This window comes from Durio zibethinus, chromosome 18 (assembly GCF_047325235.1).
Source record: "Durio zibethinus cultivar Kanyao isolate XHJ-2024 chromosome 18, ASM4732523v1, whole genome shotgun sequence".
NCBI classification, from domain to species: Eukaryota; Viridiplantae; Streptophyta; class Magnoliopsida; order Malvales; family Malvaceae; genus Durio; species Durio zibethinus.
The window spans coordinates 7,648,191-7,674,920 of NC_143179.1; the positions used below are offsets into that span (position 1 = coordinate 7,648,191).

A 26,730-nucleotide genomic window follows, 5' to 3' on the forward strand; every position below is an offset into this window, starting at 1 on the left:
TACGAAAAATGGTTTGATAATCAATGGAAAATAAAATAAAAAGCTTGAAAATAATACTATTTAAAAAAAGGGAAAATTTCTAAAAAAAAATTATTATTAGTCAATAATAACGAATTTGGGCATTTTGTTTTAGGGTCCCAACTAAAATTATACTTTATTTTTTTCAGTTGAGGTATCTTATAATATTTACTAATATAAAAGATATATGATAGAATATACTAACAAAAATTAATAAACTCACTTAATTTTATTAATTCATAAACAAATGTATAAAAAATAAAATTATCAAATAAATAATTTTACAATTTTATTTTTACCTAAAATTATTAGTGTTCTTTTAAAAAAACTAAAAATTCGAGATTTAACTCTAAACTAAATATCTCATTAATCCTCACTAATCTCTCTTCTAATATCGATGACTAAATAATCTTGTATACGTATAATTTAATATTTGCAACAATCGTATTGATCTTAAGGGTTTATGAATAATGATCGGTAAATATAAAAAATAAAAAATAATAATGTGATTTTAATGTATGAAATTAGCTTGCAGACAAAAAAATTAACAAATAAAAAGTTAATTTGAGGGGACCAATTAAAATTTATTTATTTGGAGCTTCCATTATGATCCACCATTGTGGCTCGGGCTATTTATCCAAGTTTGTGAGTTTAGATTGAATGGGGCCAGGGGTGGATAATGTTTAGGTGTTAATTTTTTTGGCAAAAGAATGAAAAATATAGTTATATAATTAAAAATTTATTTTATTTAATTTTAATCAATCTTATTGTATATAAAATAAAAAATAAAAGAAAATAATTAATCGGAAACTTTTATATGTATATATAAAAACCTGAGCCATGCCGGAAAAGCTTTGTTTTTTTTTAGATCTCGTGCGTCCCCCACATGGAATAACCTGAGCCTTTGGCCTGCTTCGTTGTCACAATCACCAAAAACCACACACAGGAGAAAAAAAGCAAAAAAGAGTTTATTGTATTTATAAGAGAAAGAGGAAGATAGCGAGAGAAGGAGAAGGGTATAACAATAATGGAGAATCATAAAGAGGAGGTGAAAGAAAGAAAGGAGGAGGTGGGACCAATGGCTGGGGCGGACGAGGGGGAGGAGGAGGAGGCGGAGGATGATGATGAAGTGACTAGCTTGACGCTTGAAAGGGTGGCTGCCGCTAAGCAGTTCATTGAGAGCCACTATAAAGCCCATATGAAACATATCCAAGAACGCAAAGAAAGGTATGTGGGAAAGCAAATGTTTTCTACGATATCATAGCATGTTAAATTCATCTGTATGATTCATTTGCTAAATGTTTATGCATGGCCTTGAGTCTTTTTTCCCTTTGGACGTTTCTTTCATGAAGATCTTGTCTTGCGTTTTTTTTCTTGCCAGTGTCTTTTTCTTTTTGATATGGTCTTTGATTTGGGAGCTGGAATGTGTTTAGTGTTTTTATTGCATGAGATTGCTTTGGGCATTTTGGAAAATTGTGATTTTGTTGTAGTTGTTATTCTTGTTAACATTTTGGGAAATTACATGTTTTCATTGCAATGCAAGTCCATTTGTCTATGAGCACCACAGCTAGAAAGGAGCTCTGAAAGAAATATTGAAACTGCCATCAAGGCCTTGATCCAACGTTAAAATGATTGACTGAGACCATGGGAGGTCCAAAGTTCAAATCTGCCTTCCCCATTTGTGTGAGGACATAGTTTATATAAAAGAGCCATGATATTTGAGTTAGAAATTAATGTCACAGAAAGTGGCATTATCTTTTACTCACATGGTTTTCCATTTTAGTCTTCAATAACTCTGCGCTCTTTGTTAAGTAACTTTTTTCTTGTAGTCTCTCTTTCTCTTTACATAGAAATAGACATAAATGTGTTGTATTTATTCTTATTTGTTTTACAATGTTAATTCTGCCTCTTCGATATTCCTTTTTTTTCCTAGTAATTATTTGTATTTACCTTATATGATTGTAGTTTTGTTGAAGGAGACTGTTATGGATATGAGAATAGACTGTTAAGATGTTTGACTTTGGCATATCCTTGCAAATTTTATGAATTGCAGGCGTTCAGTGCTGGAAAAGAAGTTGGCATCTTCAGATGTTTCAGAAGAGGAACAAAAGAATCTGCTGAAGGATTTGGAGCGCAAAGAGTCAGATTATATGCGGCTTAAAAGAAACAAGATTTGTGTTGATGATTTTGACCTTTTAACCATTATTGGGAGAGGAGCTTTTGGAGAGGTTAGAAATACAAACATTGTTTATAGTGTTCATTGGACATCCTTTTGACTATTTTCTTTTTCTTTCTTTTTCCTGTAACAATTAACATGTTGTGTTGAAACTTGTGTGATATTTGGAAATGATTGCAAGATTTACAGAGTGAAACATTCTGTTAAAATGGAAAACAAAAATAATAATTACAAAATCTATTCTACTTGAAATCAGATTTAAAAATGTTAAGCAACTAACAGATAGCAATAGCATTCATGAATGTAGCAATTGTGGTGTAGATGAAGCTACGTATAGTGGTTACTAAGGTGGGTGATGGTAGAAGTTTATTGATTCACTGATGTTTGTTTTGAATTTCTGTTATCAAATTATGCATGATATCATGATTATTGTGCTTAATAAAAATTTTAGCATGGAGCAACACTTCTAGTGTTGTGGTAGGATCATTGTGCAATTGCTAGGAGAGCTGATTAATGAAGTTCAAAACAAATACACTTCTAATTCTTCAATTTTGTAGTATGGTTGAGACATGTCAATCCTTTTTTTAAGGAGATCACTTGAAAATTAAAGTCCAAGCTTTATCTATGCACCAAGTTGTAGATGGTATTGAAGACCTTGAGTTTCAAGAAAATTACAAATCCTCCAATTTGAAACTGATTAGAACCCTGTATGCTATTAGTGTATAAATCTCAGTCATATGAGTTTAAATTACAGCAGATAAACATTGTTTCATATGCATATAATTATTAGATGTGGATTCTAGGCTGTGGATTTCCTTTTTTTTTCCTTTTCCGACTTGAGTGATCCTATTACTTGCATAATTCATTATTATGATTTTTCTTTTTAAATCTCAGCTGTTCTGTTATGATTTGGGAGGTTATGGTTTGCTCATATGTTGTTAGTTTACAGGTAAGATTGTGTCGAGAGAAAAAATCAGGTGATATTTTTGCCATGAAAAAGTTAAAGAAGTCAGAAATGCTTAGCAGGGGACAGGTGATATCTGAATTTATTAGTCATTTAAGTTCAATTTATGCATCCATAGCATATTTGAGGAATTCCACCTCCATTTTTCTTTCTTCTAGATTTTTTTCATGATGTTGAAAACTCTTACTCACATGTTGCTGTGCCACCTGTTTAATCCTTTTACACTCACAGATTTTGTACATACAACATAGGTTGAACATGTGAGAGCTGAGAGGAATTTGCTTGCAGAAGTTGCCAGTCACTTCATTGTGAAACTCTACTATTCTTTTCAAGATGCTAAGTATCTGTATCTAATCATGGAGTATCTGCCTGGTGGTGACATGATGACTTTGCTAATCAGAGAAGACACCCTAACTGAGATGGTGGCCAGATTTTACATTGCTCAAAGTGTTCTGGCCATTGAATCTATTCATAAGCATAATTACATTCACAGGTTAGAAGCCTTTTGTTTATTACCAACAGAAATATCAGGTTGTGGAATATTGTTAAGGCTGTAATATTGTTGCTCTTGTGAATTTTATCAACATCTGAAAATGTGCATGTTTCTTTTTCGTTTCTCCAGAGACATTAAACCTGACAATCTTCTGTTGGACAAAAATGGTCATATGAGGCTCTCTGACTTTGGTCTTTGCAAGCCTCTAGACTGTAGAAATTTATCTCCCATAAATGAAAATGAAACACTGGATGATGAGAATTTGAATGAATCAATGGATGTTGATGGGCAGTTCCCTGAATCTGGTAGAGGAAGGCGGTGGAAAAGTTCCCTTGAACAATTGCAGCACTGGCAGCATAACAGAAGGAAATTGGTACAACTTTTCTTTCTTTTTGTTAAGTTACAAATGTATCATTCTAATGCATGCATGCATATGTATACATGAAGCATGTTCACTGATTTTATTTCAGAGGATTCTATAATCTAAACTCAGAGATTGTAATATCATAATGGATGCAAATGAATTTTGTGGCTATCCATGGAGCCATCGTGAGTGCGTTTGTAGCAGAGAAAATTCATTTCAAGATTTCATCAATAACTCAGGTGCATGTTCCAATGAAGTATGGAAGGAGCAAAAACATGTTGCGTAATGTTAGGTTTAATCTTAAGGATGATTAAGTGTATCAGTAAACAAATTTGTCAAAGTTGTTAAACCCTAAATTCTATCCCCATTTCTTTTATATCTTTTAAGTTACCGGATGAATTGAACTTTAGGATTCTACTGAATTTTTTTATTCCTTTCCCTTTTCTTTTGTTGCTTGTATGCCTTGTTAGAAGGTGGCATCCTTGTTAGTAAATTTTTGGAGGGAATCAAGTAATATGTCCAATTATTTATTTTGTCAATTATTCTTAGGTTATTTTTCTTCCTGTTTCAATGGCAGGCATTTTCAGCAGTTGGAACACCAGATTATATTGCACCTGAAGTATTGCTGAGGAAAGGATATGGCGCAGAGTGTGACTGGTATGACTTAGAATGAATGATGTTTTCTCATGAGATTTTTAAAACTTAGATCTTGTCCTCTCATTCTGCATCTGCTTTTTGTTCTCATGTTTTTGATTGAATGTGGAGTTAACATTTTCAAAGCAAATGTATCTTATTGGAAGAAAACTTGGTTGAAGACATGCTGGTCTTATTGTCGTCTGAATGTCACCAAAGTCTGAAGAGGCCAAAGAAACAAAGTCGTGTTCTCTACAAAAGAATATTTAATTTTTTCCAAGATGAATATTGTTTTTGGTTTGTTTCTTCAAGATCTTTTAAATTTAAATGGTTAGAGAGTGATCTAAAGTAAGTTGCAGGAGGATATGCAAAAGAGTTCTCTGAAGACTATTTCGCACTGCAATAACAGGATAAACTTCATAGAGATGATATTTTATGTATATCTATGATATGCATCGTATATAATCACAATTCATAAGGTAATTGGATTTTCTCTTTAATAAATTCTTATCATTTTACATGTGTGCAGGTGGTCACTTGGTGCTATCATGTATGAAATGCTTGTTGGTTATCCTCCATTTTACTCTGACGATCCAGTGACGACATGCAGAAAGGTTTTATTTGCTCTAAAGTTTTGTTTTCAATTTTTCAGCTATTTTGAGTCAAATTACGGGATCTCTAGTTAGCTTTTAACTTATGTTGTCCGATTTCAAATGTTCATGTGCTCTTCTTCATAACACCATTCTATCTCGTCTGCCTTATTGTCATTCTTTTTTCTCTCATTTTGGTAGCCTTAATGGTATTCTTAAGGTAAAATGCTTGATGTGGTGTTTGACTAATTCAATTCATTCAGTAGATATAGCAATGATGTGATGTTAAGTGACTAATTGTCTAGCTCTCTAACCTCTTAGAAAAGGTTAGAATACTCGATTTTCTTTTTATTTACTTATTCCTTGATGTACTGACAAATGCATGCCAGATAGTGCACTGGAAAAATCATTTGAAATTTCCAGATGAAGCAAGGCTGACACCTGCAGCAAAGGATTTGATCTGTAAGTTGCTTTGTGACGTTGACAATAGGCTTGGTACTTTAGGAGCAAACCAAATTAAAGTAAGTTCCGTGAATGTCTAAATATTCAATTTCCATTTTCCTTTATATTTTGTTCTATTTTACACATATTAACAATGCGTATAATTAGGCTCATCCTTGGTTCAAAGATACTCAGTGGAACAAGCTCTATGAAACGGAAGCAGCATTTAAACCACAGGTCAATGGAGATCTTGACACTCAAAATTTTATGAAATTTGATGAGGTAAGTTATTGTGAGACATATCCATACTTTCTCAATATTTAACAAGGTTTTTTTTTTTTTTTTTAGTTATTTTTTGCTTTTGATGCTCTTCAAAAGGCATTTTCTGCCTTTGTTTCTATGGAGCCTACTGGTGACACAAATTCTGACTGTGCCCCAGGTAGAATGTCCAAAACCAGAAAGGACGGGATCTGGGCCATTAAGGAAGGTATCTAACTATTCTGCAAGGACTGTAAGGATGACTATCAATGCAATTGGCTGCAGTTTGAACTTTGAATGAGTTAACCATTGTTTTGCTGTGATCATTTTGCATTTTAGTTGAAGATCATGATTGAAGTTTCTTGGCCGGCCTCTAATTCTTCTCTACTGTTATTGACTAACACCGTGCATTTGAATGTCCTTAATTTATCGAAACGTGATAATGTCTTGCATAACTTACCATTATTGTTTCTTGCTGTTTTGGCAGATGCTTTTAACTCCTGAAGATCTTAATTTTGTGGGCTACACATACAAGAATTTTGAGGCTGTCAAAGGGTTACGTCATTCTTTTGGTATAAGATTCTAAGTTCTTTTTGTCAAATCTTTGATTTCGTGATTTAAAATCATATCATTAAAACTTTTTTCCTTTCTATGTTGCTTCTTTTGATCAAAACAAAAAAATTCTTTCAAGTAACCTAAGTAACTGATTGTAAAATGTTCACATGGGAGGACACTGTTATATTCCACTTATTACTTGCATTAGCTCTGTCAATAAGGTCATTATTGGTCTTTCCAACAAGCCAAACCCATGCCTGTTGACCTTTAGAGGATAAAATCTTTTTAGCTTGCTTGGAGAAGGAAAGAAGGGAAAGAGAGAATGTGCCACCATTAAACTCGAATGCAGTTGCATCTCATTTGCACATGCATGTGTAGTTTAAAACTGTATTCGACTCCTTTTGTCGCTCAACATAGAATTTTCTCATCATTAATTCATTCAACTGCTGCAGATATAAAGGAGACGGCACCACTAAGGCAGTCATCAATTGACTCGTTCCACAGTAAGATCTCGTCCCTAGACTAGCATTGTTGGGTCTGGTTTTTTGTTTGCCCCGATCAAGTTAAACTTTTCTCATAATGAGTTTGTCTTGTAGGTGATTCTGGTGTGGACTACTCTTCTAATGAGACAGAAACGAGTAAGCTTTGATGATCGGGAGATGGCATGGAACGTCGAGGAATGGCTCAAACCTTTCCATGTATAGCACCATGCACAATGGATAAACAAGCTCTTCTTACTTTTGCTTGATGGGTCTACCTGCTTATTTCAGTCAGGTTCTACCCTGATTTTGCTAATTCATTGAAGTTTGCTGCCACAAATTGTCCAAACTAACAAGTGTACAGTAAATATCGATTAGAATGAGCAGAGTTCTTCCAATGGGACTGGCGCTGGTAGCCATAAGCGAGAGTTTCATGTCCATTTAGTCATTGAGATTTTATTGAGGTTGTCCTCTTTTCATCCTTTGTTGATAGTCCAGTGAATTGTTGAAATGTCTAAAAATAAGTGGTCAGGCTCGGGACTCAGGACATTGACCGGTACATTTACAAGGAAAGCCTTGTCCTTTGGCAATGAACCGCAAATCATGTGTCTCAACTCTTCGCAAAGTATTTTTCATCAACAGAAAAAAAAAAAAAAAACCCCAGGGAACTTATTAAAATCATTCATTTGAATTTAATTAATTCACCCATTAATTTCAATTGAGCATTCATTAGTTGTTAATACGTTTTTTTTTCTTTAATTCTTGTTGACTTTTTTTTTTTTTCATTAAAAAATTGTTATATGTCCTAACCAATCAATAACTAGTGATTGTTCTTTGTGGTATCAATCATTAAATCTTTTTGCATAGATGCTGCTAATCAAATCAATGATTACTGACATGGTAAAGCCATTATTAATTCACATAAAATTTTATTGATAAATACCCTTTGTTTTATATTTTAATTTTATTTATATATTTTGTTTCACGAATATTATATGTATAATTCATTTATTTTAATGATATTATAAGATGAAGTGGCATAAAATATTATAAATATTTTATCTTATTAAAAAATAATCATAACAACTAATATTTAACGAAATTAAAGAGTATCAAATTATACACCAAAAATAAAAAAATATTGAATTATACATTTTTAAAATAAAAATATTAAATTGAAAATTTTATATAATATAAAAACTAAATATGACATTATTACACTTGCATAAATTTCTTACAAGTCAACTTTAAATGTTTTCATTTCGTTATCTTTTATCTAAAATTAGTAGTTTACATATTGACAACTAAAAAAAAAAGTGTTTTTGGATTCTAATTTATATAAAATTAAAGTTAAAATATTTTCAACTGAATTAATACATTTTATCGTTATATTTCACCAAGACAAACATACCCAGGACTCCAACATTACATGAACCGCAAGCTGTCTTACGAGCCGGCTCAACATTTTCTTATTACCAAAAAAGCCCCGTTCAGAAACTCGACATCTTCGCATTAAGGACAACGAACTATGGCCATAATCGTCATTTAATTTAGCCCAATTCCATGCCGATCAAAACACGGGCGCTGTCGACCTCCATGGCCATGAACGAACTTTCCACTCTTCCGATTTCGAGCTTCGAATCAACTACGTAAACCAAATTCGTATCCGTAATTTAAAGAAATTAATTATCTTGCTGAAAATTACAGCCTCTGCCATCATCTCTTCTCGCGATTCATGGAAGGTAGATTTCTACTCACATTCTTGATTGCAAGCTCTAGGGTTTTCTATTTTTAATTTCTTAACTTTTGTTTGTTTCTTTGATTGACTTTTATTTCAGTTTTATTTTATCATATTCGTGTTGGCTTAGTTTTTAGGGTTTTTCTGCAATTTTTTTATCAGTATTATTAATTGTTTATTCAATTGTTAACGTCTGATGTATGAAGTACGATTGAGATGTAAAATGGACGAATTAGAGATAAAAATGGTAATTTTTGAGCTTAGATTGGCTTTACTGTGTAAAATAGAGCATTTCATTTGATGCAGCTGGATTTTGTTGAAATATTGAGGAATATAACTGAGATAATATGTTGTTTTGTTGTTGTTGTGACGGTATTTTAGCTCGGATTAATTGAAGTAAGGAAAGTGAAGTTGAAGGCGATTAGACGTATCTGTGTCATGGTCAATGAAGGCAATTATGTGCATCTTTGCTATGGTCAAAAAATGGAGAAACAGAAGAACAAGGTTGATAAGGAAATAATTAAAATGGGAATGCTGCTTCAACTGACTGCTATGAGCAAGAAGTCTCTGCCATCTGAAATCACAGTTAGTTCCATTAATTAAATAGTGTTGGTCTTACATTTTAAATTGGTTGAGATAGATATTTAATTAATTTATTGAATATAAAGTATAGATGTTGCTCGGTCGGAGATTACAATTAAAAGATGGCACTATTCTTCTCTTTGAGTGTAATTAATGTGCTGAAATTGATTTCTGGGGCTAACTTTTTTTGAATTATGATTCTATTGGACAAAATAAGGTAAACCATTTACTAATTTTTTTTCCCTTAATGAGTGTATGCATGCACCCTCATGAATCATGGTAAGGTAGTTAATGGTTTTGGCAGGTACTCTCAATGGCATCATCTTTTGATTCAAGAGGCCAACCCCTCATTTTTACATTCATTTATTATCTATTCCATATTTCTTTCATAAGTCCTAATGTGTTAATGATATTATTGTAAAATGCTTTTGCTACATATATACCCTGATTTGTGTCTATGCATCTATCTATGATTCATGATTCGGATATTGATTTGCTTGTTTTCTTACATGCACAATGCAGAGACAGGCTGACAGCCTTAATAGCAATTTTTGTAATAGGTCATTTGATGCATGGGAGGGTGATCCAGATGGAGGGGTTATATAGTTTAGAAATTTATTTAAATGAAAAATAATTTGAATTTCATGGGTGGTTCAATCATAATTTTTTATTTATATGGGGTTTGCTTGTGAGTTAGGTTATATTAATTGTCTTTACTTATTTACCAATTATGAGGCTTATGGAGTGCCCTCAATATCTATGTGAGCTCAGTCATTACTTATTTACTAATTATGAGGCAGTGGAAGGTAATGAATCTCCTCTTAGTTCCATGGTCTAAGATATTTCTTTATAACTACTAGGGAGTATGCTATGACTTAATTTTAACCTACTAGTTCCAGTTGTATTTTTTATGTGTGTAATATCCATAAAACAGCATAATTTTTGAGGTGTTATTGAGTGTATTTGGAGTCTAATGCAAAATTTATGTGCTTATCCTTTATTTCTACCGTGCAGATATGTTGTCTGTTGTCCTTAAGAGTTTAAATCAGCCTTTATGTGCTGTTGTTCTGCAATTTTGTCATGCACCGCTGTATTTATTGGCTTTGTAAAATTGTTGATTTGCAAAATCTGATGCAATGGCAACATCTAGCAAGTTTGATCTGTCTTCTGGTAGCCCAGATAGGCCACTATACACCAGCGGGCAGCGTGGAGCCCACTTAGCTGCCCAATTAGACAGATCAGGTAGCTTTCGTGAGACCATGGAGAACCAAATTCTATCTTCTTTGCCAAGTATGTCGAGGAGCAGTTCTATAGTAGCCCAAGGAGATGTATCCAACTTCTTTCAATGCTTGCGATTTAATCCCAAGGTGGTTGCTGCTGATCATAAATCAAATCGTCAAGGAGACTTTAAACAGCACATTAATGTTGCTCTTGGCATTTCTGCTGATGAATCTCCTACTGTGTTGTCAAAAGGCAAGCTGCTGCCTTCTCCTGTACCAGAGGAAATCAAACGAGTTAAGGCTGGCCTACGTGATTGCTCTGTCAAAGCCAGGTAGTTCTTTGTAAATTTTGTATCTTGGGTTGAAGTTGTCATTAGTTATTAAAGTGAATTAGTTGACAGGGAGCGTAAGAAAATTTTCAATGAGGCCTTGTCAGTATTCAACAAGTTTTTCCCAAGCATACCATCTAAGAAGAGATCTCGATCAGAAAGCTTTTCTAGTGACCGATCTAATGCCTTGTTATCTAGTGATCTTTCAGTCTTGTGGCCAACAATTGGTAAGATGGGAATGCATAATCATTCCATTGCTGGAGGTTTTGAATTTGAACAGCAGAAGTCAGAAGAAAGGCCTAAAAGTGCTGTTCCAAATAAACGTACTCGAACTTCTCTGGTGGATGTGAGGGTTTGTATCTTTGATATCTTCCATCTCTATGCATTTTCTGTCATGGTAATATTATAATTTCATATCTGCTATTGGGCCTGATAATAAAGTTGTGCAGTGGCTATTTTATGCGTTACATTCAAGTATGATTGGAATCAAAGAGTGCTATCTCGCAATGTAATTATTGTTGTCAATATTGCTTCTTTTGTTTCTCCTCTCTGGTGTTCCCTTTCTTTCTACACTACTAGTTGATTTCTTCTTCTTCATTTGTCACTGAATCCAAACACCACTTCTTTCTTTTGATTCAACTAGGTGGTTGTGGCTGGTTTGTTCTCTTCACTCTTCCTTGTTAATAGATTTCCTTATGTACTTCAGTCATTGAGTTAGTACTTATGTGGGTGATAGGAAGCCCATTTTCTGTCACAAGAATCCCCATAATATTCTGTTTTACATGTGTACTAATATGTACATGGTTTTACATTGCATTTTCTTACTCTTCTGCATAGTTGTAATACCTCTGGTCTCATCTTGGTGGCTTCATGCTCAATTTGAATGTGGTATGACTTTTTTGCATCACTATCTCCTGAAGAGAAGACTTAACATTTGTTCTGATGAATCTAGATGGATATGCGGAATAATGCTCTAGTCAGGCTGCCTGGTAATGCAGATAGGGATAGGGAAATGCTCAAGGTTTCAAATAGTACTGTTGCAGTTCAGGCTGAAGAGCGAACTTTATCGGGTGGTGTTGATGGATGGGAAAAGGCAAAGATGAAGAAAAAGCGTTCTGGGATAAAACCTGATGTTTCTCCAAGTATGGTATCAACTAAACCCATTGAAGGGTACCGGGAATCTAAACAGGGAATACAGCAAAGGCCTGTTACTGATGCTCGATCAAGGTTAAATAATGACTCCCATGGGTTCAGGTCGGTCTACTGAAAATGCTACTATTGTGCACATACCATGGTGATTACTTGATTGCTTGTCTTAATAACATCTCTTAAGGGCTTGGAGGACAACCACCCTTAAGTATTAGGAACCACTATTATCATTGGCAGCTTTTACCATAACTATCATAACAATAAGAATCATCTATGTAATTCACTGTTGTCGGAACCAGACTGGACCGGTTGAATTGGTAACTGGTGGTCTATCCAGTCCGGTAAGGTTAATTGAGCTGGTACACATTGGACAGAAACACCAGTTGTACTGGGTTAAACCAGACCGAATTGGTATCAAATTGGTTTTAGGTATTTATTTATTAATTAATCTTAAAAAAAATTTTATAAATGGTGAGATTTGAACCCTTGACCACTTACCTTTTCATTAAGGATTCAAATGTGTGTCCTTGTTAAGTATTCACTATACATAATACTTATTTAATGCCAACATCATGCATATAACAATAACAACCCTCTTTAATCAGAATGGCTGGTCAAGTTGGTTGGACTGAAACTCCAATGGTTCAACCTCTGGTCCAGTTTTAAAGGCATTGATGTAATTAGCAACCTATGGCGATTGATATCCTCAGCCCACTGCCAAGAGTTCTGTGGGAATGAGGGGCTTCAATCATAATAATGATGGCAGTAGCAGCTTTTGTCAATATGCTCTTGTAACCTAATTTATCATGCATGAATTGTATTCCTTCTTCCTCTTTGTCTTAATTGCAATGTTCTGTTGGATTTACTGAATTATAGATGTCAAACTTATATTTTATGCTTCTAAGGTTCTTTTTTATTCTGACTGCAATCGTATATTTATTTTTCAAGTTTCTTATTCTATTTTGAGCATGGTATTAATTATATTGTCAGGGTAAAAAACGATATATACTTATGGTAAACTGTTGTTCATTCTTTCATATTTGTTTGTTATGTTTTACCCACCTTTTATCATCCTGTGCTGTATTGTCCTTATTAGGCATGCCATTGTGGTTGAGATTAAAATCACCTCAATGGATGATATGGAGCTCTAGATTATGTGAAGTTGCTCATGCCTTTGTGCATAGGATATCTAACTAATGCCTTAAAGCTGTATTTACACTTGAGAATGTTTGCCAGAGAAGTATAAGATGGTACATTTACTAATTTTATCCATCTTGCACATAATGTTTGTGAGGTAGAGTACTTTAATCATGGTTTGACCTAACTTTCTGATTTAGATCCAAGCACATGATTTTCAGACACATTAAGAAAGAACTCTTATTGGGGGCCTTCACCTCACACTATAGAGGAGTGCAGTTTCCTTAATAGGTGATCATAATGGTGAATGTAGGGAAATAATGTTAGGGGTCTTTCTTGGTTTGCCAATTCTTCTATTTGGAGCATTCCATGAATTGAACCTTCTTTTTCACTTTTTTTTAACCTTTTGATCCTATTCTTGATTTTATATTAATAAATATATCATTTCTTAGGTCAGGAATTGCTAATGGATCTGTTGGAGTTGGAAAATCAGAAGGTATCTCACAGCTGACAGGCTTGGGTCCACGGTCATCTGTCCCAAGGACTGATCCGGACAACAGTTCCCTTCTCAATGATAGGAGAGATGGTCCTGTTGGTTCTGATAAAGAGAGAGTGACTCTTAGAGTTGCTAACAAGTATGCATAGTTTTAATACATATTTAATTTTCCATTAAAGTTTTTGGTTCGTACTTATAAGGGATTTGTTTTTGACATTTGGGGCATCTTTATTTCTGACTCCTGCAGTGCTTTTCCACCTTGGGCCTCACGGCACTATGTGTACTCATTTGTATGCCCCTTATTCTGTAAATGTGCAGGATGAGTGTTCGTGATGAATTTAATTCAGCTAGTCCTACTTCAAGCACAAAAATGAATGCATCTATTCGCGGTCCACGATCAGGTTCTGTAGTTGCTTCAAAGTTGTCACCAGTTGTTCACAGAGCAACTGCATCAAATGACTGGGAGCTTACTCACTGTATGAATAAACCACCTACTGCGGGTGGAGCTAATAATCGCAAGCGCACAACATCAGCTCAGCCTTCATCACCACCTGTTGCCCACTGGGCCAGCCAGAGACCACAGAAGAGCTCCCGTACTGCAAGGCGAACAAACCTTGTTCCTATTGTTTCAAGTAATGATGAAATTCCATCACTGGATACTGTGTCTGATATGGCAGGTAATGAGATTGTGTCAGGATTTGCTAGACGCTTTTTGAGCAGCTCTCCCCAACAAGTTAAACTAAAAGGTGATGCCTTATCTTTGGCTGCTCTTTCTGAGAGTGAGGAGTGTGGGGCTGCGGAAATTAAATCTAAAGAGAAGGTCAAAAAATCTGATAAAATAGATGAGAAAGCTGGACAGAATGTTCAAAAAGTAACCACTTTGGTTCTCCCATCAAGAAAGAATAAGCTGATGAATGGGGAAGACATTGGAGATGGTGTACGTCGACAAGGGAGGACTGGGCGGGGTATTTCTTCTACGAGGTCTCTTACGCCAATGGCAGTTGAGAAGTTTGGCAATGTGGGAACAGCAAAACAGCTCAGAAGTGCAAGGCTTGGTTTGGATAAGGCCGAGAGGTTAAATATTTCTTCCTATCGACCCCTGTTCCCTTTTACTCTAATAATATTTCTTTTTATGGTCTAGAAGCATCATTCCTTCGGATTGAAATCTCATAGTATTATGAATATTTTACTCAGCAAGGCTGGTCGTCCTCCAACTAGGAAGCTTGCTGACCGCAAGGGATATGCACGTCAGAAGCATACAGCAATCAATGCAGCTGCAGATCTTCTTGGTAATTATACTTCAAGCTAACTAAGAAATTTCCTTGGATTCTTAAACACCTATGCTTAACAAAATTTTCTGGAATTCTAAATCTTCAACTACATGTTCGTGGCTTCTTATCACTTTTGGTACAATTTTCTTAGTCGGTTCAGAGGATGGACAGGAAGAGTTGGTGGCTGCTGTAAACGCTCTTATGAGTTCTGGTAGTGTCTTCCGAAATCTTTGGTCATTTTTTTGTCAAAGATTTTGTTATTTTCTTTGTTTCAAAATTTTTCTTTTTGCATTGGTTGATTTTACTGTCATTGCAGCCCATGATTTCCCCAACTCCTTTTGGAGGCAAATGGAGCCTTTTCTTGGTTTCATATCTGATGCAGATATTGCCTATGTGAAGCGGCAGGTATTGTTCCTTGTCCCACCAATTAAGATTGATTGTCACTGTTATTATCAGACTGTAGAAAACATATTTTACTTGAAATGTCTTACATGGGTCTCAGAACCTAGACCTTGACCCTCCATTGCCGCTTAGGTTGTTGCCATTATTTATGTTTTTATCAAATTTTGCAGAAAAGAATGAGATAAATAAATAAATTCCTGTTGACTTGCTGATATATATATATATATATATTAGGTATTTATGGTTGTCAGACCATGTGATTACTTTTTGAGAATTCATTTTATTTGATTTGGTATGAATACTTTGCAATCCTAGAGCTTACCATGTCAAGTTTATTTATTTAACATTAAAAAATTGAGTTTTGTCTCCAATCACATATCTTTTTAATGCTACAACACCATCGTAAAAATCCAAGAAGCAAAAACAAAGAGAAGATGGCAATAGAGTGCCTAAAATGTACTTATACCTTCTTGTTCCTTATTAAATTTCATAAAATGTTTTTGGTTTTGTTGTGATTGATGTTTGAGATTCAAGAACCCATCTTTTTCTCAACTATTTTTGTCTCTCTAAACTCTTTTCATATCTTTCAGGGAAATTATGAACTCACCAAATTGGGATCAACAGCAGTTCCTTCTATTATAGATGGTTGTCGTACCATCCCCAACGGATGTGGGTTGCTTGGACAGGAAAGAGATGGTGGAATTGCTGCTGTAACATCAACTATTGAACCCCTTTCACAACAGTTTCTCTTGAATGCAAGGGACAGTAATGTGATTCCCCTCTGTCAGAGATTTTTAGCAGCTTTAATTCCAGAAGAAGATAGTGAGAGTGGAAATGAAGACCTCCCATTTGATGTATATGGAACTGGATTTGAGATTGATGGAGAATTGGGATCCAATGGTTTGAGTCATATTGTAAACTTCCAATCTACTGGGCATGCTTCTTTCAATGGTTATGGTATAACTGGGAAGCCAGAACATGATGATCCTGAAATTGATATGTTGGGAAATACAGGAATTAACTCAAATTTTAGTCATTCCCTGAATGGCACTTTTCCAGACCAACTGATGCCTAGCATGGTTTGTTCAGAATTCCCGTATGAGAGTATGAAGATAAATGAGAAACTCTTTTTGGAGGCTCAAAGTATTGGAATTTTCTTAGAACCACTGGTTAGTCTACTTCTACATGAATATTCATATTAAATGCTGCATTATCATTCTCGTCACATTAGTTCATCCTGCAGTTGGCAGCTCCTCTCTCTCTCTCTCTTGTTTCAAAATCAATAATAGTCATGATCTAGCAATCTGGTCTGCATTTCTATTGTTACCTGATCGGTTGGTTGCCAAATGGTGCACATATGTCCACTGCAGCTGTTTATTATCTTGGGGGGCAATGTTTTTTCTGACTTTGCTGTGGTTTACTGTGGATGCTTGTGTCTGTCTGGTTTGTTCTGTTTCAACCTTGACATTAAGGTTGTTAATGTATTTAACTGTATGTATTTCACTCTTTTTCAGCCTGACATAGCACAGATGGAGGATGATGAAATCCGTGTGGATATTAGTAAGCTAGAGGAGAAACACAATGAACAGGTAGTTTCTCGATGGAGTTATTGAAACTCTAATACACAATCTGATATTTTCTTTTTCTTTTTCCTTTACATTATTGTTTTCACCCTTCCATTTATGATAACTGTCATTAGATATTCAACAAATTCTTTCTTTCTTTTTTGGCCTGCTACTTTATTTATTTGTTGGATTTTCCATCATAAAGTTCAAGCTTGTTCTGAGAAGTTCATTTTGTAATTTTGTGGTGAATGCAATAGGTTTCAAAGAAGAAAGTTTTGCTTGATAAGCTGTTGAAAGCTGCCTCAGAAACAAGAGCAATTCAGGAGAAGTAATATTTTGTCCTTTCTCTCCATATATTTTTGTATGCGTTTACCTTTTTAAGTTAAAGTCTTTGGTGCCTAGCTCATCATAAGCATATCATTTTTTATATAGGGAATTCGAACAACATGCCCTTGACAAACTTGTTACGATGGCTTATGAAAAGTACATGGTAATTCTCTTAATGTTCGGTCTCCTTTTACTTTTGGTTTTCATTTGCACACACATACACACAATGTCTTATGTCTGGGGTGCCCAGAACCAAGTCTGTTGTGCCAAAGTGATGTAGGAAAGCCCATTAGCATGAGAAGATAGAAACTAAGCTCTGGTTTAGAAGAAAAAGTTAAAGGATTTCAAGGAAATAGTTGTCTGGATGGATTAAAACCAACAAAGAAAGGAAATAGAAAAAATCATAAGTAAATGGGCAGGATGGGAGTATTGTTTAACCATAACCAATTGCTGAAAAAAAAGCCCACCAAAGTTGGTGAAAATCTTCTGTTGAGGGGAGGGCTACCTCCTATGGGGTGGTTCAAAGTTCAAAATCCTCATGATATTCAGATAGTGAAGAGAACATCTCAACATAGGTCGGAGAAATCTTTTGGTTGCTATCTAAGTTCCAAGCGCATAATGCTTCTCCATTTCTCCTTGATCTTATATTTGGAATCTGTTTCAATCATGACTATCACATGTTTGACTGTCATCTCAGTTGTGGCAGGCTACTTTCTCCTTCCCCTTCCTGGTAAATATGCCTGGGTGCTCTCTTTCAACATTCTCAAGAATTAATTATTTTGTCACTTTTGAGTCTCTGGGGTTTAGATGGTGGAAATTCTTTTAAAAACCTTATGAGGAATTTGGCCTGGAGATATTTATATAATAACTCTTACAGTCTTTTCATTCTCTTTAGCTGCATAGATGACAAAGGTAGTTAGAAAGCGAAGAACTGAATGGTTGTTAGGGCTTTTTGTTGCAAAATGTTATATCATAAATGGGATATTGTCTTGAAATTCGAGTTTGCTTCTAGTTTTTCTCCCCTCCATAGTTTCCTACCAAGGCGGATAAATCTGCTTGATTCTCTGTGTGTGTTATAGCTTTTCATTTTCCATTGAGAAATTTTAATTATCTAAAAGTTGGACTGTTTATTTACCCATTAATTATCATGCTAGATGCTGACATATTATGATATGATACTGGTATTCTATTTTTGATGATTTTTTAATAATTTTTTAATAGACTTGTTGGGGTCCTAATGCTGCTGGTGGGAAGAGTTCCAGTAACAAAATGATCAAGCAAGCTGCCTTAGCATTTGTTAAGCGGACATTAGATCGATATCTTAAATTTGAAGATACAGGCAAGAGCTGCTTTGATGAGCCCATGCTTAAAGACATGTTTCTTTCTGGGTCTTCCCAGCTAAATGGTGTACTATCAGTAGATACTCCTACAGATTGTGAATCTGGAAAGCCATGCGCTAACAGCTCCACCCATTCTCTGGAAGCTAGAATGTCAGGTATTTACTTGATGCCTATGGAGAGAGTACATGCTTTAATTCCCACGTGTGTTTGGTCCCTTGCAATGTAATCATCTGCAAAATGTTTTCATGGTTCTTTTTTTGCAGTCTGCAGAACTCTATCTTCTGCTTCTTCATTCTCCATTTTTCTTTGCCTTATGGTGTAATTCAGTTGTGGATTGTCACTCTGGTCTCTTATGCAAGCTTCTGTGGTTTCTCACATACAACTACTTCTTTGGCAGGTCAAAATAGGGATAGCTATGCTGTTAATTCTTCTGATCTGCTTCCACCCACAAATCAGTTATCTGATCAAACAACTGTTAAAGATGAATCATTGTCTAACAGGGTGAAAAAGAGAGAGTTATTACTAGAGGATGTAGTTGCTGGTACTATTGGTATTTCGAGTTCCCAGGCAGGCATTGGAAGTTCTTTGTCAAGCAGTACAAAAGGAAAGAGGAGTGAGAGAGACAGAGAAGGAAAGGGACATGGTAGAGAGGTTTTATCTAGAAATGGAACTAATAAGATTGGTCGACCAGTATCCAATGTTAAGGGGGAAAGGAAATCAAAAACAAAGCCTAAGCAGAAAACAACTCAGCTATCTGTTTCTGTAAATGGCGTTCTTGGCAAGATGTCAGAGCAACCCAAACCAGCTACTTCTGTATCAAAGCCAAGTGAGATAACTGCCAATAATAATGCCAAAGAAAAAGATGAGTTTAGCCTGGATGTATTGGATGACTTGCAGCTACCAGGACAAGATCTGGGTTCATGGTTGAACATTGATGATGATGGATTACAAGAACATGACTTCATGGGCCTTGAAATTCCAATGGATGATCTTTCTGAGTTGAATATGATGGTTTGAGTTGCTTTCTTTGTATAGTCTTGTTCATTATACTGTTAACAAACAAAAACATGATCACTGTCATCAAGAAATGACCGTTACATGGATGGTTGTTTTGGCTGTCCGGTCCACAATTAGGTTACATAGATTCTTTGTAGACTCCACAAGTTGATTTTCGGGTGAACCATTTGAACATCATGAATTTTTCTTGTAAGTTGGTGACTTCGACTGAAAAGATCTTTTGTTCCTACCAATTAGTATGTCTAGCAATTATATCTTAGCAAACACTGTATCCTGGCTGTAGCTTTACAAATCAGAGAGCAATGCTCTTCTTGTACATACATTTATATTCCCAATAAAATTAGTTTTTTTTTCCCAGTGTAATTATACCTTGTAAACATAATCATATAGGGTTTTCTTTCCTGGTTTTCTGGTTTATGTGCCTTTAATTTCACTTTACCAACTGCAGTTGCAGTTGAAAGTTGTTGTATCAGATGTAATTTCTCCTTAGGTTTGTTCATGAAGAAGTTTCTCTTCCAAGGCTAAGAGGTAAGAATGTTCAATGAAGTGTCAATTCAATAATTTCAATCAGAAAAGATGATTTTGGTACTGACTGGCGACTATTAGCTCTATGTGTTTCCTGCTTTATTACTTGAAGTTGCAGGTTCTCACTTCAATAATCTCAGGAACTATGGTAAGATCTTTATCCTCTGCATTTGTTAACATCATACTAAAAAGTTTATGTTAAGCTTATACTATAAAGTCTTTGCATCATATTCAAGCTTCTTTTTAGTGTGGTTCTAGGATACTGACTTCTTATTGTTTTGCTTTGCATTCCTTCCCCTCCCCTCTCTCAGTAATAAGTCTAAAATGTTTGCAGGTAAAACTGCTCTCTTAAATTTTCTGATCAATATGTGTCTACCTGGGACTGAATGCTAGAATGCCATCCACCATATTTTGATAAACCTGCATTACACTGAGGTAAATCCGGAATACCTTGTTCTAGTCTTGGCTATAAACTTCTGTTTCGTTCTCTCATTTTTTTTTTTTTTGTTCCTTTGAAAGGCAAGGCACCGATTTTAGGAAACTGTTGAAGGATTGGCAGTGGAGGCTCTTATTCTGTAATGTTCATCCACTGCAGTTTAAAGCTTACATTTGAGTTCATGTTTCTCAACTTGCTTTATATAAAAAGTTTGATATATAGGAGGGACTGTAAGAATCTGGTCTTGTTCATATTGAGAATTAATTTCCATTATAATTTTTCCTTTAGAACGGTAGATTTTAGGCTTGAGTATACCTTTGCTTTTGTTCATATCATCCTAGCCAAGGCCTTCAGATTGGAACTCTGGATCAATATCCTAGTTACTTCGTCCCTTTTCAATGTTTTCATATTAATGCACTTTAACATGTTTCATATCCTTCGCTGCTTCACTTCATGTCAAAATCTAGCTGTTTTTCTGGACGATGCTGTACATTGTTCATGTATTGGCATCCTTTGAGCGTCTCAGAATTCGTTTGGAACTCACGACTCTTTCTCATAATAATTGCAAAGCCTTTGTTTGGTTACTCCAATAGGGGCCAAATCTTTAATGAATTTTGTTCAGTTTCTTGAAATTATTCCTGTATGTTCTGGTTCGAGAGTCTGAGTTGCAAAACAAAAGAAGGAAATTGTTGAGGTTGGCCTATTTTTCTATGTTCATTATAGCAACTATCAGAAACCACCTCCTTGTTGCATTCATATAAGCTTTATGTTTGTATGAAAATTTTCCTCATTGGTTACATTAATTTCAGACTCATGCATATTTTTCCCTTAAAGAAGCCTACAAAAAGCAGCACCATCTTGAAGAAAGCATCAAGATATCGATGATGCAGGCAGGCAAGCAAACAATTCGTCACTTTCCATTCTCTGATCTGATCCAATACAATTCGTTTTTCCAGCAAGTTTTACAATTAATGCTTTAGTTCTTGATGATATATGACAGCATTACTATTGGATTGCAAGCTAAGGACATATTTTTTTAGAATCCTTGAATGCCTAGGTCATCATAGCAGCGGCTCTATTAGTAGATTAGTTTCATCGTCCTCGCTTTGTTCCTTGATGATTGAAGTTAGCTGCAAAGGCTGGTGATTCAATTCCCCAAACCCCTCTTTCCCATACCCACCACCCCTGTTCACGGTTTCAATTGATAATTCTGCTGGTGAGGCAGAATTCGAGTTCTAAATTTTACATGAAAAAAGGGAAATAAAAATAATTCAAAATTGAGTTCAATCGATTCATATAATCATTCTTAAGATGTGACATTCAATAAATCTGAAATTCAAATTTTAACATATACAATCTCTTCTCTTATACTTAGGTTGCGGTTTCCTTATAATTCCTTTGTACCCAAAAAGAAGGAAAATAACAAAAAAATCACCCATGTCCATCCCCGCGCGCTGGTTCAGTCAAGAGTAAACTTCACACAACATTCCATAATCAAATTGTGGGATGATATCATATTTCGCATTTCAGCAGATAGCTCCTTAGAGAAAGGAATTTTCTGTATGAAAAAACAATGGAGATAGATCTAACATTCTTATAAGGTATGAGTCGGAAAGATTGTCAAATTATTGTTCATTGAAGAATCAACCAGATTACAACTAACCATAACAATGCGGATGACCCTAAATTTGCCACATCTTAAGGTCAAACCATGCTTAATACGAACTCAAGTGCATGCAAATGTGATAGGTCCCACAATCTAAACAGAACTAATCCACCCGGAACTCACATAGGTAGGTAAAAATTGTCACTTTCCATTATCCAATTCAGTACAATGTCTATTTCAGGAAGCTTATAAAATTGTTCTCGATATATGACAGCATTAACTTTCAATTATGAAACAATAATACACAGCCGCAAGCTGTACCTCACACTCCGAGTGCTCTGGCAAGAAATATTTATCTCCGATGCCTAACTTTGGGCGCTGTAATCACAACAGCCGCTCAAATAAGTCCCGCACTTTAGTCACAACAACACCACAACTAAAATCTTCCATGCTTCCACAACTTTGAGTTCTGCTGACATTCTTTTGAGTCCTATTCGCTCAGTCTGAACTCTGCCAAAAAGAATGCGACAGTGTTGGTTTCACTTTAAAAGGCAGAGTCCTAAAGTAGTAGAGAGCATCACCATGTAAGAATATTATGACACCAAACACACGCATAGGCATACCACAAAAGTTCTAAAGAGTTGCAAGTGGTGATCCTGCATTGTTGAAGTAAGATGAGAGGTCCACATCCAAGTCATCATACATGCTCAAGAAAGGAAGTGCCTGTAATCACATTGAAGACTATATGTAAAGTATCTTTAACAGAGATTTTAATTGATTTTTTTCTACTTGAAAATAAAGGTGCCATAGAGGAATTGAGATATTTATATACCAGCAGTTCATGTGCCGACTTTCTTTCCTTTGGGTCTTTCTTTAAACTGCCATGGATAAAAGAACCCAAGGCGGGCTTGGTAAACTCATACAATCAAACAATTTTATAAAATCCAACCGAAAAAAAAAAAAAAAACCAATTGCAGACGCTATCTCTCCAGTATCAAAAGGATACTAATAAATGATCTCTTCTAACATAATAACAATTTGATGAAAACTTTTGATTTAATACAAAACTCAATAACTCATTATAGTGCAAAAATATTCTAGAACATCTTTTAAGGCAAGTGTACCAAGTAGTAACTCATTCAAAAAATAATCTTTACCATGCAGAAATAAATGAGCAAAACTCAGGAGAAAATTGCTCGGAAGGTGCCCAAGGTGGTGGTTGTTCAACAATTTGTTCCATGAGCTCATAAAAATTAGTCCATCCTTCTGCCTGCTCTGGTGGGGAATATGGGAATTGACCAGTTGCACACTCGAGCAACACTAGCCCCAAGCTCCAAATGTCACTTTTATTGCCATAATTGCCACCGATAATTCTCTCTGGCTACAAAAAAAAGAAATATACATTAAAAAACTAATAAGTTTTGAACAAATAAGAACAAAATACACTCTAGACCGAACAAATAAGAACAAAATACACTCTAGACAACAAAAAAACAGTATTTTGCTAATGCAAATTACTTACAGACATATAGTTGTACGTCCCTACAAAAGTGTTTGCTAGTCCTTGAGTGCTTGTCATTATCGCACTCACACCAAAGTCAGTGATCTTGACTTCTCCTCTATGATTTATTAACAAGTTAGAAGGCTTTAAGTCTCGGTGGATAATGTGTCTTTCATGATGAAGATACATCAAACCATTGAGCACCTGCATTAATGAGATGAATTTCAAAATGCATGCATACTATAATTAATTTGAAGTTCAAATGTACCAACCTGCTTACATATTGCAGCAAGATAGTGCTCAGGAATGGATTTAACATTTTTCAGAAAGTCTGCAAGGGATCCACCATCCATATACTCCAAGATGATTGAAATGGCACCATTAGTATAGAAAGACTGATAACAAACAACAACATATGGGCACTGAGAGGACTGATTTATTTTCAATTCCTTTGCAATCTGCTTGCGAGCTGACTCCTCAATATTCATTTGAATAATCTGATAAAAGAAGATTAGCCAGAATTTAAGATATTGTTAGAATAACATACAGATGCAAAACTAAAAATGCATTTCCATTTTACGTTGTTTATTTGGCTAGCTCCAGTTTTAAAAAGGAACAACAAGATATGTTTAGAATAATGGCTTCTATGAGACCAAGAAAGGCTGAACATGCTCCATTAATTCATAGTGTAGCCAACAACAGTTTCATCTCTATAACAGGAAATAGATTATGATAAATCTGTCAAGCACGATTTAGGAGACATTTATCATGTTCTAACCAATGAATCAGTTTCCAGGAATCAAGGGGTTGACTTGAGTTGGCATAAGGTAAACGAATAACTTCAAAACAGAATTCTGGCACTTTAACTTTATAAGCCAGAACAACCACTGAAATTACATTTTTTGTAAACTAGGGCATTATCAAATTTAACTGTAAATAGAAAAATCAAAGGTTCAAGGAACCAACTTTTGTTTTTTGCTCCCAACAAGACAAATTTCCAACTTCACACAATGTAATTTCCTTACCGTAGAGGTGATATATGTAACAAATCATGCAAAGGTTGTTGAAAGGGCATTACTTCTTGCTTAACAAAAAAACAGACAATGAAAAAAAATTTTTTAAAAAATGAAAATAAAAAAGCGTTAAACTTGGCACTTGGATTTATACCTTCAATGCAAAAAACTGACCAGTCCATTTGTGTTGGACCAATTGTACAATTCCACCATTACCCTTACCGATAACTTTAATAGCATCGAAATCTTCTAAACTCAACTGATTGTCATTGTCAGTTACTGATGGTTTAATAAGCGGAGGCTAAAACAAAAAAAAAAAAAAAGAGTTTTCATCAATTAATAAATTTGCTTGGTAACATCTTTTTGGTCAAGAGCAATCTAGAGATGCATAAAAAGTCAGAGAATTTGAACAATGAAAAACATTTAAAAAAAAAAAAGAAGCAAATTCATTGAAAATGAAAAATCTTACAGCTTCAGGTTCGGATTGAGAGACAATTCGAAGTCCGTCCTTGTTGACGAGGAGATCGCCGTCTTTGAATGTACCGCTTTCGGTTCTGCCACGAAAAAACCATCACCAAAATCAAACTTAAAAGAAAGTAGAAATTTTGAATGAGTGGACATAACAATTATTATCATTACAGAAATTTGGCGAAGGAGATCTCCGCTGAAGGTGGAAGAGACAGCTTCAGATTAGCGTTTAAAGCTCCCTTTCCCTTCATCATTTCTTTCTTCTCTTCGGTTTCTTCTTTCTTTTTGTTGATACAGTGGAAGGCACTCAGTCTTCGTTTTCATATAAGGATTCCCAGATTTAGATTTTGCAGAGAGAGGAAAAGGGGATATTTAAAAAATAAAAAAATTTTGATTTTGAGGGTTTTATGGTTGGTAGAGAGAGAAGAGACCAGTCTTCCTCCATGACATGACAGCCACGACCTCACTTCCCATTACTTTCCTTTAGTTTACCCGCGCCTTTTTTTATTTATTTTTAAGATTAATATATTATTTTAACTAACTTTTTAATCTATTCGTTATTTATTAAGAAAAAGAGCCGGCAGGTTCGAGTGGTTAAGATTTAGTATTTTGCTGTAAAATATTTAGATTTAAAATTTTAAGCTCTTATTTTAAAAGGTGATTTATAAATTTAAAAAATTTTAAAAAATTAATAAATTTTTCTATGAATTAACGAACTTGTCATTTTCGAAATAAGGTAACGTCGCATTTTTTAAACTTATTGTGAAAAAAAAATTTGTTAAAGAAAATTTAAATTTATAAATATTACTTTATTTTTTCACAATTTCACTTTCATTTAAATTTTTTTATTTTAGTTTTTAGATAACCATCCCTGCTCTTTTTCTATTGCATGGCATATTTGTCCGATATAATTTATTTTGTTTTTGTTTTTGTAATTTTTAAATGCAAATAAACTTCCAAATGTGAAACACTAGAAATGAGACGCTTAAAAACCAACTTATTCATCGTTTATACTTAATAGTCGTTGAAAACTTGAATTAGCAAAAAATTCAATTTATTATCTATAAAGATAAGTCTGATCATCATGATTCATATCCTTATAAAGTATTATCCGTTTTAGTCTTTTTGATCTAATAATTTTATCCTACAAAAAAGACCTCACAAGAAAGAGTTAGTGTGAACCCTTTTATACTCCAGTGACTTCCCTATTATGTTTGAGAAGATGTAGTGTGAATCTTTTTATACCTCAGTAACTCTCATATTATATTTGATGTGAGATTCATGACTCTTCTCTAAGTCCGTGACATTCTTTCCCACCCAACCTCGTGACACCCTCGTCACGGAGGCTGATCACCCTACCTACCTCCCTCGAGGAGCTTGACGTAAATCGAACGATTTAGGGTTGACTTTGATACCACTTGTCACGGGTCGAGACTTAAGCTCTGAACCTGCGCGGCTCTAAGACCCGAGCATTCACCTTTCCGACGTCTCAGATCAGCCTGACCGCCACGATTCACGGTCTTGTGAGGTATTATCTGCTCTGGTCCCTCTAACTTCACGGTTTTATCTTACAAAATGCGTCTCACAAGGAAGTGATGGTGTGAATATTTTTATACCCTAATAACCTTCTTATTATG

General features: G+C 34.9%; 3 protein-coding genes and 1 long non-coding RNA gene across 11 annotated transcripts; 3 read left to right on the forward strand and 1 right to left on the reverse strand.

The window, feature by feature from the left end:
• The first annotated feature begins 914 nt into the window (after positions 1 to 914).
• LOC111299170 (uncharacterized) lies at positions 915 to 7,565 on the forward strand. Its single transcript, XM_089747206.1, has 13 exons — positions 915 to 1,245; positions 2,072 to 2,246; positions 3,144 to 3,227; positions 3,410 to 3,651; positions 3,781 to 4,024; positions 4,593 to 4,672; positions 5,178 to 5,262; positions 5,628 to 5,759; positions 5,848 to 5,961; positions 6,119 to 6,166; positions 6,425 to 6,509; positions 6,945 to 6,995; positions 7,089 to 7,565. The coding sequence occupies exons 1-13, from the start codon at positions 1,046 to 1,048 to the stop codon at positions 7,139 to 7,141; spliced, it is 1,593 nt and encodes a 530-aa protein (XP_089603332.1). The 5' UTR covers positions 915 to 1,045; the 3' UTR covers positions 7,142 to 7,565.
• A 1,008-nt stretch (positions 7,566 to 8,573) lies between these two features.
• LOC111299171 (uncharacterized) lies at positions 8,574 to 19,907 on the forward strand. 6 transcript variants are annotated; one of them, XM_022894212.2, is made up of 16 exons: positions 8,574 to 8,713; positions 9,091 to 9,294; positions 10,306 to 10,843; positions 10,913 to 11,192; positions 11,793 to 12,094; positions 13,579 to 13,761; positions 13,941 to 14,696; positions 14,817 to 14,911; positions 15,045 to 15,104; positions 15,210 to 15,298; positions 15,886 to 16,464; positions 16,810 to 16,884; positions 17,118 to 17,188; positions 17,293 to 17,350; positions 18,409 to 18,682; positions 18,925 to 19,907. In XM_022894212.2, the coding sequence occupies exons 3-16, from the start codon at positions 10,428 to 10,430 to the stop codon at positions 19,542 to 19,544; spliced, it is 3,858 nt and encodes a 1,285-aa protein (XP_022749947.2). In that variant the 5' UTR covers positions 8,574 to 8,713; positions 9,091 to 9,294; positions 10,306 to 10,427; the 3' UTR covers positions 19,545 to 19,907. The 6 variants fall into 6 exon arrangements, with proteins under 6 accessions (XP_022749947.2, XP_089603337.1, XP_089603333.1 ...); XM_089747211.1 differs by having other exon boundaries at positions 10,913 to 11,186; XM_089747207.1 differs by having other exon boundaries at positions 15,045 to 15,298.
• A 173-nt stretch (positions 19,908 to 20,080) lies between these two features.
• Positions 20,081 to 20,727, forward strand: LOC149513667 (uncharacterized). The gene is made up of 3 exons (XR_016329712.1): positions 20,081 to 20,217; positions 20,404 to 20,504; positions 20,589 to 20,727. It is a non-coding gene; the product is annotated as an uncharacterized LOC149513667 (long non-coding RNA).
• A 1,572-nt stretch (positions 20,728 to 22,299) lies between these two features.
• LOC111299172 (mitogen-activated protein kinase kinase SIPKK-like) lies at positions 22,300 to 25,589 on the reverse strand. 3 transcript variants are annotated; one of them, XM_022894214.2, is made up of 9 exons: positions 25,265 to 25,589; positions 25,095 to 25,179; positions 24,780 to 24,926; positions 23,885 to 24,109; positions 23,634 to 23,816; positions 23,269 to 23,492; positions 22,944 to 22,989; positions 22,735 to 22,834; positions 22,300 to 22,621 (listed from the first exon to the last, which is right to left on the reverse strand). In XM_022894214.2, the coding sequence occupies exons 1-8, from the start codon at positions 25,345 to 25,347 to the stop codon at positions 22,745 to 22,747; spliced, it is 1,083 nt and encodes a 360-aa protein (XP_022749949.2). In that variant the 5' UTR covers positions 25,348 to 25,589; the 3' UTR covers positions 22,300 to 22,621; positions 22,735 to 22,744. The 3 variants fall into 3 exon arrangements, 2 of the variants coding, with proteins under 2 accessions (XP_022749949.2, XP_022749950.2); XR_002691261.2 differs by lacking the exon at positions 22,944 to 22,989 and having other exon boundaries at positions 25,265 to 25,568; XM_022894215.2 differs by lacking the exon at positions 24,780 to 24,926 and having other exon boundaries at positions 25,265 to 25,568.
• Between the last annotated feature and the right edge of the window lie 1,141 nt (positions 25,590 to 26,730).

What these genes read in the sequence shown, in the direction of transcription:
- LOC111299170 (XM_089747206.1), top strand. Translation starts at nt 1,046, where the DNA reads ATGGAGAATCATAAAGAGGAGGTGAAAGAAAGAAAGGAGGAGGTGGGA. An exon ending in AGCATAACAGAAGGAAATTG is followed by an intron (nt 4,025 to 4,592) that starts GTACAACTTTTC and finishes TTTCAATGGCAG; the next exon opens with GCATTTTCAGCAGTTGGAAC. An exon ending in GATCTGGGCCATTAAGGAAG is followed by an intron (nt 6,167 to 6,424) that starts GTATCTAACTAT and finishes CTGTTTTGGCAG; the next exon opens with ATGCTTTTAACTCCTGAAGA.
- LOC111299171 (XM_089747207.1), top strand. Translation starts at nt 10,428, where the DNA reads ATGGCAACATCTAGCAAGTTTGATCTGTCTTCTGGTAGCCCAGATAGG. An exon ending in ACTCTTAGAGTTGCTAACAA is followed by an intron (nt 13,762 to 13,940) that starts GTATGCATAGTT and finishes GTAAATGTGCAG; the next exon opens with GATGAGTGTTCGTGATGAAT. An exon ending in TCTGGAAGCTAGAATGTCAG is followed by an intron (nt 18,683 to 18,924) that starts GTATTTACTTGA and finishes CTTCTTTGGCAG; the next exon opens with GTCAAAATAGGGATAGCTAT.
- LOC111299172 (XM_022894214.2), bottom strand. Translation starts at nt 25,347, where the DNA reads ATGATGAAGGGAAAGGGAGCTTTAAACGCTAATCTGAAGCTGTCTCTT. An exon ending in GTCAGTTTTTTGCATTGAAG is followed by an intron (nt 24,110 to 24,779) that starts GTATAAATCCAA and finishes TTCTTTTATCAG; the next exon opens with ATTATTCAAATGAATATTGA. An exon ending in GGACGTACAACTATATGTCT is followed by an intron (nt 23,493 to 23,633) that starts GTAAGTAATTTG and finishes TTTTTTTTGTAG; the next exon opens with CCAGAGAGAATTATCGGTGG.